This window comes from Diadema antillarum, unplaced genomic scaffold, assembly GCF_040938485.1.
Source record: "Diadema antillarum isolate AM-2024a unplaced genomic scaffold, OU_Dant_1.0 scf00000029, whole genome shotgun sequence".
Classification (NCBI taxonomy): Eukaryota; Metazoa; Echinodermata; class Echinoidea; order Diadematoida; family Diadematidae; genus Diadema; species Diadema antillarum.
In genome coordinates this window covers 77,102-90,104 of record NW_027270918.1, presented here as the reverse complement: position 1 = coordinate 90,104, position 13,003 = coordinate 77,102, and the positions used below count along the sequence as shown (strand labels likewise).

Genomic DNA, 13,003 nt, shown 5'->3' with positions numbered 1-13,003 from the left:
TGCTCAGTCACGGCTGGATGAAAAGACTAAGTAAGCTTGTGATGTCACATGAGTACAACGATGTAAAGAAAGAATAAAGAAAATTCAACATATTTCCATTTTTCTCGCATAACAAAAGAACACTCGACTTCTCTCTTTCAGAAGGCAGGGGGAATAATATTACCCTTAACATACGTCAGTAGCAAGTCGAAGAAATGTGCACTTTATCCAAAAAGTAAAGTTTTGTGAAATTCTCTTTTTATTTTCCTTATATAGTTGTACGCATGTGACATCATACACTGTAGTAGTCTTCTCATCCAGCAGTGACTGCGCAGATACTTAAAATATTCATAACTTTTGAACGGATTGTCCGATTTTCCTCAAACTTTCACTGATGTGTTCTACTAATATTGCTGCATTCTCTCAATCCTAATGTATATGAAGGTGGACTTGTCCTTTAATGAATAAAAGTTTATATTCCTGAGCCAAAGTTGATAGCTTACAAAACTGATTTACGAAGAAATTTTCTTTCTGCCATACACTCACTTCACAACTTTATTCTATACTTTGCATTCAGAGCTGAATATGATCTTTATACTACAGTACACATAATATGTTGCAGTTAGGCATGCACTGGTCAAGACATGTAACCTGTTGCTAAACACCAAACTAATTCTTAAAGGACAAGTTCACCTTCATAGACATGTGGGTTGAGTGAATGCAGCAATACTAGTAGAGCACATCATTGAGAGTTTGAGGAAAATTTGACATTCCGTCCAAAAGTTATGAATTTTTGAAGTTTCTGCTCACTCAAGGCTGGATGAGAAGACTACTATAGCTTGTGATGTCACATAAGTACAACGATATAAAGAAAGAATAAAGAAAATTCAACTTATTCTCACTTTTCTCACATGACAAAAGAACACTTGACTTCTCTCTTTCAGAAGGTAGGGGGAATAATATTACCCTATAACATATGTCAGTAGCAAGTCGAAGAAATGTTCACTTAATTCAAAAAGTAAAGTAAATGTGTTCTACTAATACAACAATGTATTGCTACATTCACTCAATCCACATGTATATGAAGGTGGACTTGTCCTTTAATATCTTCAATGATGCCTGGGTAATGTTCCCAAAGGAAAGCCATACATTTTTGGTTTGGCTTTGTCTTCTTTTCAGTGTTTTGGGGTCTCTTTCGTCTGCAGCACAGAAGCACAGAATGCAGAGCTGAGGTTGTTAACCTCCAATAGTTGCTGGAAATTCAGACAATGACTCCCAACACTATTTGCCCGACACCTCATACATTTTTGCTCAAACATTACATCAACTAAATTCCTTTCCACGGAAAAACAAAATCAAAAATCTGAATTCATCGAAATGCATATAGAGACAAAAAAAAAAGAGGAAAAACTAACAAAAGTAGCGCAGATATTCAAAGATATTGTCTGGCATTATTTTGCAAACATCTGCTGAACAGTTGAGAAATATTGGACACCGCGGCATTGATTACAATGGCATGAGTAATGCTCCAGTGAGCCCAGTTTTAAAGCGTGGCGCATCTTTCGCCCTCATAGGTCAATGACCAAGCCTCTGGCTCAGTTGGAGTTTTCCTCTAGGTCCATTCTGACACCAATTTAGTTTATCAAACCCAGCTATTTCAGAAGGAGAAAATATAGTGAATGTGAGGTTCCCATGACATTCAACATTTCAGTAGTGTTTGTTTGTGTGTGTGTGTTTTTTTTTAAAATCTCCAGACTGTATTCAGCATAAAAAGAAAAAATACATATGCATAATGGACAGCATTCTCTGTGAAAAGTTAATGGGAGTATCCTAGTTTGTATTGTATCGTTCAAACAAGCAAGAAGTATGATTTAAAACTGCTGTTATTCCATATGGTGTTAAATTTGAGCTTAATTTGACTGTCATAGATAAACGAGTTACATCACACAAACGGAATAGCAAATGGGAAGGATGTGAAGACAGGATTTAAGATGAGAAAGTTGGGAACTTTTTAAGTTTAAACCATTTTGCAAAATACTGATATTCAATAGTAACAACAACAGTTGCAAAGTGATGATGTCACAGCCTGACAAGTCTGCCGCTGACATACATTGTACATGTATGCACACAATTGAATGAAGATATTCCTTTTGACATGCCGACATTAAATCTGATTAACTCATTCACCTATTAGTAACTGAAATGCCCAAAACCGTCCATCTTATTACTCCCCAAAATGCCCGAAACCACCCGTTCGTGTGTGTTCTTTTAATAGCTTTATGCTTTACCATTTTTTATTTTCATATAGAATGTATAATTACGAAATTTGAAAGAGGTCAAAAGTCAACAAAAGTATGTCAGAATTACTTTTGTGACACACAATTTTCTCGGTAAAGCCTTAATAGGCTTTCAAATAAAACAAAAATTTTAATAGACATAAATAAACATGCAGTGAGCTATGTTACATAATTTAGAAAGATGTTGAAATGAGAGCAACATTGCTATACCTTCCAGGGAATCATAGGTCATTGTATACAGAATCTTCAGTTGCTAAAGGGTTAAATGAATAAAGCCTCTGTCACCACCACATATTTGCTGGCTAGAGATGGGTTTAAAAAAAAAAACTGAAAAGGGTTGGTATGATATTGATTCTTTTCTCCCATTTGAATCATTATATTTTAACCAATATCACAGGTTTTATATGATGGTTACACATGTGTTCACTGTATACATTGTACATGGTTACTTGCGAGAAATAATGTAACATATTTACATTTTTTATCGTGTACAAGACTTTGTGAGATACGTTCGGCGGAAAGTCCAATTGAATTTACATTTTTTATCGTGTACAAGACTTTTGTGAGATACGTTCGGCAGAAAGTCCGATTGAATTGCCAATCATGATCATTGTTTCATTGCCGTTTGACATGTCAAGTAACATGGCGACGAAGTACTCGAAAGAAATGAAGCCACAAGTTACAGAGCAATACCTCCATCGACATTACTGTCTTCTCACCAAGGAGCATGCATCCTCTTTTTTTTTTCCCCCTCTCTACATAAAGGGGGGGGGGGGACAACCAGCCCCATTCAAGCTGGGTCACACACAGGAGGCAAATGGCTCTGATATTTACTGAGCTTGATGTATAATTAAATGTGTCGCTCACATTAACATCTCGATCTGCATTCTGAGTGAAAGCAAGGTGGCCGGGTGTGTTGGTGTGTGTGTGTTGATGTATGTGCAGTGTGCTTATGTCTACAGGGGGGTCTATGGATGTATGTAAGGTGTGTGTCTGTAGGTGTGTGTCCCCTGGGAGGTTATTGACATTTCTACCCCTCTGCCCCTGCGTCTGCTGGGATGTCATCCACACTGATGTGTGGCCGACAGCAACCTCTTCACCACAATGGCAACGGCGCATTGCCCAGACCCCCGGCAAACAAATGCAGGGAAATCTCAAACATCAGGATGCACAGAGGGTTGCACTGCTCCAACAATTACCAGTTGCACGTTTCTGCTTTCATGACATGTGACTTAAAGGTTGGGTATAAAGTTATGGTATACTTTGCATATCAACTAGACTCTCAGAAAACATCATTATCAACGATTCTACTCCACAGATCTTCATAGCAACAGTAGAGCCTCAAGTACATTTAGTGGATAAGTTTTGTTTCGTTTCATTTCGTTTGCTTGCTGCTGCTTTTTGGGGGAGGGTGGTGGGTGGTAGCATCAAAAAAAGTATTACAGAAATGCATTCTCCTTTCACATCATATGAAGGGAGCCAAAATAGAACATGAATGTCAGGAAGATTTCGGATTAAAATCCTGACATGAACAAAATTCTATTTTGGAATCACTAACGGAACAAGTGCCATCTACAGGAAAATTTTGACAGAAACTGTGAAATCTCATAAAACAGCAATGACACACTTTAGCACCCCCTTGCCCTACAGTTACAATTTAGAGAAATGTTTCAACATTAAATCCTTTACAATCACACACAAAAAGGGACAATAAAAGCAAGAGAATCATAGGCAAAGCTATATGTATTGCTATCAGTGGTTATCAATGTCAATACAATGTATATAAATACTGATTGTTGTGTTTTCCAAAAGTTAAATGATTTGCATGTTATCTCTTCATCTTCTTTTGTCTATTTCTCCTGCTCCTTTTTCTTTCTCTATTTACAAAGTGAATAGTTACTACGGTATGTACACCTATGGTGATATGTGCTGTAGAAATGTGGTTAATTAACTAATTAATTATACATAATTATACTAATCAGTCATACATAAGTATGTCACATTTTGAAGACTAAATTACTAACATACGATATTTCACATAATGACAAATTGGCTAAATTGTTCTGGTCCAATAGTCCCAATATCTGTGTTGGTGCTCCCATGTAGACTTTGCTAGTCATTATCAACAGCGCTGGGCTAGACCTGACCAACTTTTCTCAACATGTACTGTCGCTGTCGAAACGGGTACTGGGGGCTTTAAGATGCTCCGCAATCAACAGTGCCCAGGGGGACCCACTATGCAGTCTGTTAACACAGAGACAGCTGTGATGTTTAGCATTGCAAGTGAGGCAAGCGAGCATGCACGCAAGCACTCCGGCACGCAAGCAGGCAAGCGAGAAGCGGTCTCCCAGGTCCCCCCACTGATTGGAGGCGCTTCTTGGAAAGGGGTGTGGCAGGAGACATGTTACCACAGCCACCGCCACATCCATTCATCTCAAGCGAGCAAAGGCTAATGGAGCAATGTGAAGGAGGTCACGCAATCATTGTGGTAGTTCTGCCACAATTGATCCCATTTAATACAACTTATCCAATTTTGTCCCTATTCCCTGGCAGATCGCTCGACAATAAACCCTATTGATTATTCATCTGTTATTCTGTGAAATCTTTCCAACTGGATTCTGCTTGTGACTTGAAAGAACTAAGCTCTGGCACATAAAACAGACATAGTAAGACCCCCCCCCCCCCCCCCCCCCGCAAAAAAAAAAAAAAAAAAAAAACCACCAAAAAAAAAACTCCATTCTTCCCAGCTGTCTTTAGAGAGTGATACTATAATTTCTCATCATTGAGCCTTATCAATCTGTCTGCTTCAGCTGATATTTTTTTTTCCTTCACGCTAGAATGTACTGTATGCGCCATACATTCTAATAGCAAGTCTAATTTTCCACAAATCAGGACTTCCTGACAATTTTGAAAGTGTTTAAATTTGCGACTGGGAAGTACAACACTGAACAGAGAAATGCATGCATGCATGCATGTCACATTCATGCCGGGATCAGAGTTCATACTTGTTTTAAATTTGTGAACAGCTCCAGCCTTGCGAAATTCATGAAAATAAAAATCTGCCAAAATATTTGGCATATAAAGTGCTCATCGAAGAGTATGTTAGCTGGTGCACATAACTGACAAAAGAAGAAATAAATAAAAAGGGTACTATTCTTCCTAGCCATTCCTGAAGAGTCATCATCATCATCATGAGTTGAAATGGCACACATACCAGGTACATGCTGATGTGACATGGATGAGCTCACACCAGCCTTCCCTATCTCTTGCCTGCTAGGATGCAGCTGAGCAACTCAGTCCTGCATATATCTTAGCGTTTCCAGTCCAAGTTGTTATTGGTCTTCCTCACCTCCTTTTTTTCTACCGCTTTCCCTTCAAAGGAAAAAGAGTCCACAGAGAGGGAGCGTTTGAGTGACTGTCCCCTTTCTTTATGTGACTAGCCACAGCTGAACCAATCTTCATTTGCTACAGTAAACCATCTTTTGTCTTATGTTTTCCAAATTTCATGCAATTTTTAGCGTTCTATAATACACTGTACACGCCATGTATTTTGCGAGTCTAAATTTTCGCGAATCGGGAATTCCCGACGATTTCGCGAGTGGTAAATTCGCGATCATGGAGTCCTGTACTGAACGGAGAAATGAACATGCGTACGTCACATCCACATCGGGATCAGAGTCAATATTTTTGCATGTCCTTAATTTCGCAAATAGCACCTGACTCGCGAAATTCGCGAAAATAAAAACATCGCGAAATATTCGCCGTATACAGTAAACACCACATTCCAAATGCATCCAACTTCTTGCAATCTGCCTTCATGGTATAAAGAGTCAAAATCTACATGTTTGATTATAACAATCATCTTAGAATGTATCATTCTCTCTCTATATATTTTTTGCCCCATGTCCTTGACTTTTGCAATGATCCAATGGCGGCTTGTAGCTATCATTTCATCATGGACATGTTCAATAGCACTTTCCCCCGCAAGGTACAGTAAAACATGCATGCAGTGCTCACATTCTGAGCAGGGAGCACCAGTACGAATTCTGACACTCTCATAAACTGAGAGCATGGTGCAGGATAATCTTTGCATGAAAATGGCTGGTACTAATAATAACAGTTCAAAATCCAGTTTAGATAGACCGTTAGGTTTTGCTAAAAAAAAAATCCATTTGATGGAAACCTTGGCGAGATGAGTAACAGTGTGTGGGTGGGGAAGGAGGAAAGGAGACTTTGAATACCGGGGAAAATTAATCGTCTACTTTATTTTGCCGGGGGTCAGGAATTAAAGCGTAGCACCGCCCATTCAACAATCAGCCTATGTTATCGCTCTACCCTGCAGCCTGGGCTGGCTGGCTGTCATTGCATCTTGATTGCATGGTGGGTGATTTTTCATGCCAGAGAACTGGAGACATTTGGAAAGAATTCCCCGCCTATAAAAGTAGGACCCATTCATTTCCGTATCATTCCTTGTTCCTCCACGTGGTCGCAGTTACTGGCACCGGCATGCCTTGCTTTCGTTCTCTAGAGAACTGAACAAGGATCTTGATGCCTACATTGTGGCCCGCCTGAAAAAGCAGAAGTACTTCCTGCTACGAGGCCAATTATTCTGACCTGCTTTGGCTGGCATCCCCCCTTTCCCTCATCACATGTTTGTGATCTAGTTGATAATACCGCCTGAAATGTATGCGTTAAATAGTTCTTGACATCTTCCAAGAACTTCCACAAAGTGCGAACAAGCACCCTTTTCACACAATACTTTTTGTAGCAAAATGATGTCAGTCAAAGGCATTGTTCCACTTACACTCATTGTAAATGAATTCAAAGAGCTACAATCCATTTTCAGTTGACTTTGATAAAAAGAGTAGAATCAGAAAGACAGGATGTTCTATCAACGTTGGACCAGACAGTTCAAGAGTTATACAATGTAGAGTTGCTGGAGTTTCCCATGCTTTCACAGAGCAGCAATGTTTGTTTTAATCACATGTGCATGATATACTGAAATAGATCTTCTTATGGTATGACATACATGTATACAAAGTCAAAGTCCAGGCTGCCAAGCCAGCAGGCTAGGGCGTCGTCCGTTGTGTCCTTAATTTCCTCAAAGTAGATGAGGTAAGGATTATGTTACATTACCACACACAGATTCCATTGGTATATACATATGCACACACAAAATAATGATAACAAAATATTTTTGGGGTCAATCACTTGGCTAACATGACTCGTCATAATATATGGAGATTACGTCTGATGAACACAAGCAATGGATTAACCCCATGACAGATATGATAACACTTTCTTTGGGGAGGGCGACATTTGATCTGAAAGTTCATCCACTCACAAATTAACCTGTGCTAACAAATTATAGTCGCACTTTTTAATCCCACATGTCCATATCCCTGTTGGTGCTCTTTAGTATACGTAACCTTTAGCAAAGTCTACACTTTTTGACATTAATTCCTTGTCTGGTAACACCATGAAGAACATATGTAAACTCGCATAAATCAATCATTTTGAATGCTGTACTTGTCATATTATCTGGCAATAAAGTTCACATCAGGAAAACTGCAACGGGTTTTTTACACTTTGAGATCTCACGTGGACGCACCTGAAAGTCGTAGCCTCCTTTCCTCTCGACGGCAGCGACCTCTGGCGCCATCCAGTATGGAGTGCCTATGAAAGACTTCCTCTTTGCCATCGTCTGTGTGATCTGCGCCGAGACGCCAAAGTCGGCTGAAACGAGTTAATAAAAAAAAAACCACAATGAACGAGAGAAATGTTGCTTGTTTGCCTAAACCTATGCAGTCAAATTATCGTGTGTTGCCATATCATAGTCATTTCATGTACTACTGAAAGAGAAACAAGAAGAAGAAGAAGAAGAAGAAGAACAACAACAACGACAACAACGTCATCATAAACAACAAAACCAAATCCTTTAGACCTTTCATCATATTGGGCATACAAAATAATAAAAGAAAAAAAATAATGATTGACTAAATCACTTCAAGGATTGCTAAAAATGAGACATGGAATGAACAGCTGGGCGGACATGTCATCCAAAAATTCAATGTTTTCGGCACCCTTTGGAGCAGACACACAATAATCACAACTGTGATTCAGAGGATACCCATGTTATTGTTTGCTTTAAAACCTAGGCCATCACAAAATACTGCATCATCACTTCGTGGACTTTGTATCCATTGTCAGTGAGAGATAAAATTGAAATCCTCATGGGTACGCATAATACCAGCATAAGGGGAGATTTTGCGACATGACTTCAACGAAAGGCGGAGGAAATGATGTTTGTGGTAACATGAATTATAGCAGGACACATATGAGTTTGTCTAGTATCTGAATCACATTTTTAGTAATGTCATTTCTAAGAATCTGCATCCATTATTGACTAGAAAAGATTTTGCATCATATCAATCAGGGAAAGAGATCAGAATAGACTTCAATGTCAGGTGACACATATTTAAGTGTTCACAAAAGCAATAGGGGTTTCTGGTTTGCCTAACAGATGAAATGATATGGTCATGTTGTTATTTTTCAAATTCTACATTCCCTGTCAAAAGAAACAAAAATACAAACAAACACACAGAAACACAGTCCCTGAAGATGTAATACTACATAAAGCAAAGAAAGAGACTACTGAGTATGATAATAATCAAAAGCAGTGCCTGTGATATAATTTGCCATGCTGAGAGCAATGTCCAAGACAATACATTCTCATGTACATGTAGTCTATCAATGCAATATTATGTTTGGATATTGGGGCTTTCATAGAAAACACACCAGTCCTCCTCTCAAAGCCATGCTGTAACAGGAAATTATCTTTGCTTCACTTAATGATGTATTACCTTTTCTCAACAAATGCCTACATTATTAGAACTTGAACATCAGCACTGGTTTTGGAATGCGAGTAAGAAATACTATCTTTTGTTTATCATGACACTTACTCTACTCGTAAAGACCAAACTTGGGATGGATTCAGGATTCCATATTTTGCAATGGCAAACTTTTACAACATAAACACTTGCTCAAATTGCTGTACTGGAGTGTTTTTCTATGCATATATGCCTATAAACATGTAGGCCCTACATACATACATATATGTAAATGTTCTTTCTTTTTTTTTTAATTAGCATGCACATTCTAGAGCAAGTTGGGCAGCCATGTAGACTTCAGCAGCAAAAATGGATGGCCTCAGAAAGCTACCATGCCATGGGGCAGGAAGAGAATGGTTGTAAACATTGCAATTTTCACCAAAATGACCATCATTTGCCATGAATTGATTCCCCATTCCCAATTTCCCTCGACAGAATGGTGTGATTAAACCCTAAATATTCTACACTTCCTACCTACACGTACCAGTGCCCCCCCTCCCCCCCTCCCCCCCCCCCCCCCTATCCTCGGTAAAGCCCCATTTAAGTAAAATGAACTTGGGGCTGGCATAGGGCTTGGCTCTATCTAAGCCATGAGGAAGGAAACTCAATGACAGATTATTGACATGGTGAAAATGGTATCACTTAGCACTGTCCTGGCATGGACAATTGCGCAGCCATCCCTAAATGGATTTCTCAATTATGCCCAGCTCTGCGAGCATGCCAGCTTGCTGAAGAAAATAACAACACACAGACAGACAGAAACACACACACACACACACACACACACACACAACAGTAAAAACTGTCATTAAAAACCACCGATATCCGATGCACGATGAAAACTCATTCTGCCATAACCTCACCAAAAAAAAAAAATGAAAGTAGTGTTAGACCTTGTCACACAACTTTATCACTCTCAAACCCTGACACTTTAATTGAGAAAATGTGAGTTAATTACCGCAGAGGCCGTGTTTGTGGTGGCCGACAGAATTTTACACCTATCATAATCATCATCACAGTGATTTATTAGCAGCTTTAAGTGACATAAAACGAACGAGGAACATGTAATGGTGTCAACTTTGATGACATAACGTCACTTCACTCAAAATAGATGTCCTGTGGTTTTTCTGCAGGTTGACTGTTCAAGATATTCATAATTGTATGACATAAAACGAGTATGAACTATACAGTGCTATCGTTTTAAAAAATGAATTAAAAAATCTTTAAAAATTGAAACATTTGCAGGACAAATATTTCAAGCTGGGTAAATTTTACAGGAATTCTCTTGGTATTGATTTAAGAGATCAGGGTGATTTTGCATAAAAGAATATACAAATTTGCATGTTATCATTTGGAAATGGAGCACAAAATGTGTGAAAATTCCACATCGCTAATGTCATATTCACAAGTGTTTTACATTTCTAGTTTCCCATCACTCATGTCTTTCCCAGATATATGTTCAATGCAGAAAATTTTCCAGTGCCATGTATCTGTATCAATACAACAGATTCTAGCAGTATGGCACAAAAAATCAACATCTTTACGAAATCAATAACAAATATAGCTAATTTTCTCGAGGAATGGACATGACTGATATCAGAATTCCAGTGCAAACATATCAACCTCTCATCTCTATATATGAATAATCCTTTCAGGGGGAAAAAAGAATATGATTTTACACAGTAATAATCTGCATAGTCCTATTATGAAATAAAAAAAAAGACGATATGAAAATGTAGGAGTACCAACATTTTCACACCAAAATCAGGGAGAAAACCAAAGAGCAATCAAGAATAACTAACTTTAATTCCATACCATTAAATGCATCTCAATAGGACAAAATGATATCAAATCAGGGGGGTGTTTCACAAAGAACTTAAAAGTTAAGGCTACTTAGAATTATGGTATGCTTTTGGTTTCTCTTTTCATTTTTATCTTAGGTTTTCAGAATTCACTTGAAATTGCTACAAAAATTTACAGAAAAAATCCTTTGTCCCTTATTTTATTTTGTTGATTAATGCTTGTGAGAAAAAAAAATCTCAAAAATGTTCATTGTTGTATAAGAATTAGAATATTATAGAAGTCACACACAGCCTATAATAATTTTAAGTTGATCTTCAAATTTAAGATCGACTTAAAGGACAAGTTCACCTTCATATACATAAGGATTGAGAGAATGCAGCAATATTAGTAGAAAACATCAGTGAAAGTTTGAGGAAAATTGGACAATCCGTTCAAAAGTTATGAATATTTTAAGTATCTGCGCAGTCACTGCTGGAAGAGAAGACTACTACAGTGTATGATGTCACATGCGTACAACTACATAAGGAAAATAAAAAGAGAATTTCACAAAACTTTACTTTTTGAATAAAGTGCACAGTTCTTCGACTTGCTACTGACGTATGTTAAGGGTAATATTATTCCTCCTGCCTTCTAAAAGAGAGAAGTCGAGTGTTCTTTTGTTATGGGAGAAAAATGGAAATATGTTGAATTTTCTTTACTCTTTCTTTATATCGTTGTACTCATGTGACATCACAAGCTATAGTAGTCTTTTCATCCAGCTGTGACTGAGCAGAAACTTCAAAAATTCATAACTTTTTAACGGATTGTCCGATTTTGCTCAAACTCTCACTGATGTGTTCTACTAATATTGCTGCATTCACTCAACCCACATGTTTATGAAGGTGAACTTGTCCTTTAAGTTCTTTGTGAAACACCCGCAGGGAGGCTTTTGAATTCTATTGTTAGGACATAATGAGAAATGTCAGCTTTCAGGGAGTCTCCTTGAGAATCAGGGAGACTTTGACGGCTCTGAAAATAATACAACAATTGACACCTTGTACCATAGCCATCAACTACAATGAAATATGACAAATGTCCTAAAAGAGCGGGAAGGATGTCCACTATTGTTTTAGTTTCCGAGTTTTCCCTGGCGCATTGCCACAAAAGTGTGTGGAGTGTCTTCCTTACCAAGTTTGACATCACCATCGTCCGTCAGCAAGATGTTCGCTCCCTGCAAGAGAGAAAAAAAGACAGAGAGAACATGTTAAAGGACAAGTTCACCTTCATAAACATAAGGATTGAGAGAATGTAGCAATATTAGTAGAACACATCATTGAAAGTTTGAGGAAAATCAGACAATCCGTTCAAAAGTTATGAATTTTTGAAGTTTTTTTGCAGTACCCGCTGGATGAGAAGACTACTGCAGTGTATGAATAACTTAGATGTCACATGCGTACAACAATATAAGGAAAATATAAAAAGAATTTCACAAAATTCCATCTTTTGAAAAAAGTACACATTCCCCTGACTCGTTACCGATAAATGTTATGGGTAATATTATTCCCCCTGCCTTTAGAAAGAGGAAAGTCAATTGCTCTTTTATTATGCGAAAAAAGTGAAAATATGTTGAATTTTCTTTTATACTTTCTTTATACTTTTGTACGCATATGACTCACAAGCTGTAGTAGTCTCCTCATCCAGCGGTTCCAACACAAAAATTAAAAAAATTCATAACTTTTGCATCGATTGTCCAATTTTCCTCAAACTTTCACTGATGTGTTCTACTAATATTGTTGCATTTTCTCAATCCTTATGTTTATGAAGGTGAACTTGTCCTTTAATGGTTACCACGAACTCCTCACAAGCCGACAGCATTGGCAAAGAGACTACGGGTGGTTCTTGCGTGCCTGACGCTTTGGGGGAACTCTAGGAATTTCTGGTTCACCACAAGGCACCAGTGATCAGTTTTCGATTGTGTAATGACAGACAGTGGTGGATAAGTTCAGACCCTATTCACACGTGAAATGAGCAAGCTCAGATTGGCCAGAAAAAGCA

General features: G+C 38.1%; 1 protein-coding gene across 1 annotated transcript in view; it reads right to left on the bottom strand.

Annotated features, from left to right (window-relative positions):
• The window catches only part of LOC139738865 (mitogen-activated protein kinase kinase kinase kinase 3-like), a 134,176-nt gene that overhangs the window by 63,092 nt on the left and 58,081 nt on the right, over positions 1-13,003 (bottom strand). The window contains exons 5-6 of the mRNA XM_071649501.1: positions 12,137-12,179; positions 7,888-8,012 (exon numbers count right to left, since the gene is read on the bottom strand). Coding sequence (XP_071505602.1) covers positions 7,888-8,012; positions 12,137-12,179 — 168 coding nt within the window. The remainder of the gene's footprint in view (positions 1-7,887; positions 8,013-12,136; positions 12,180-13,003) is intronic.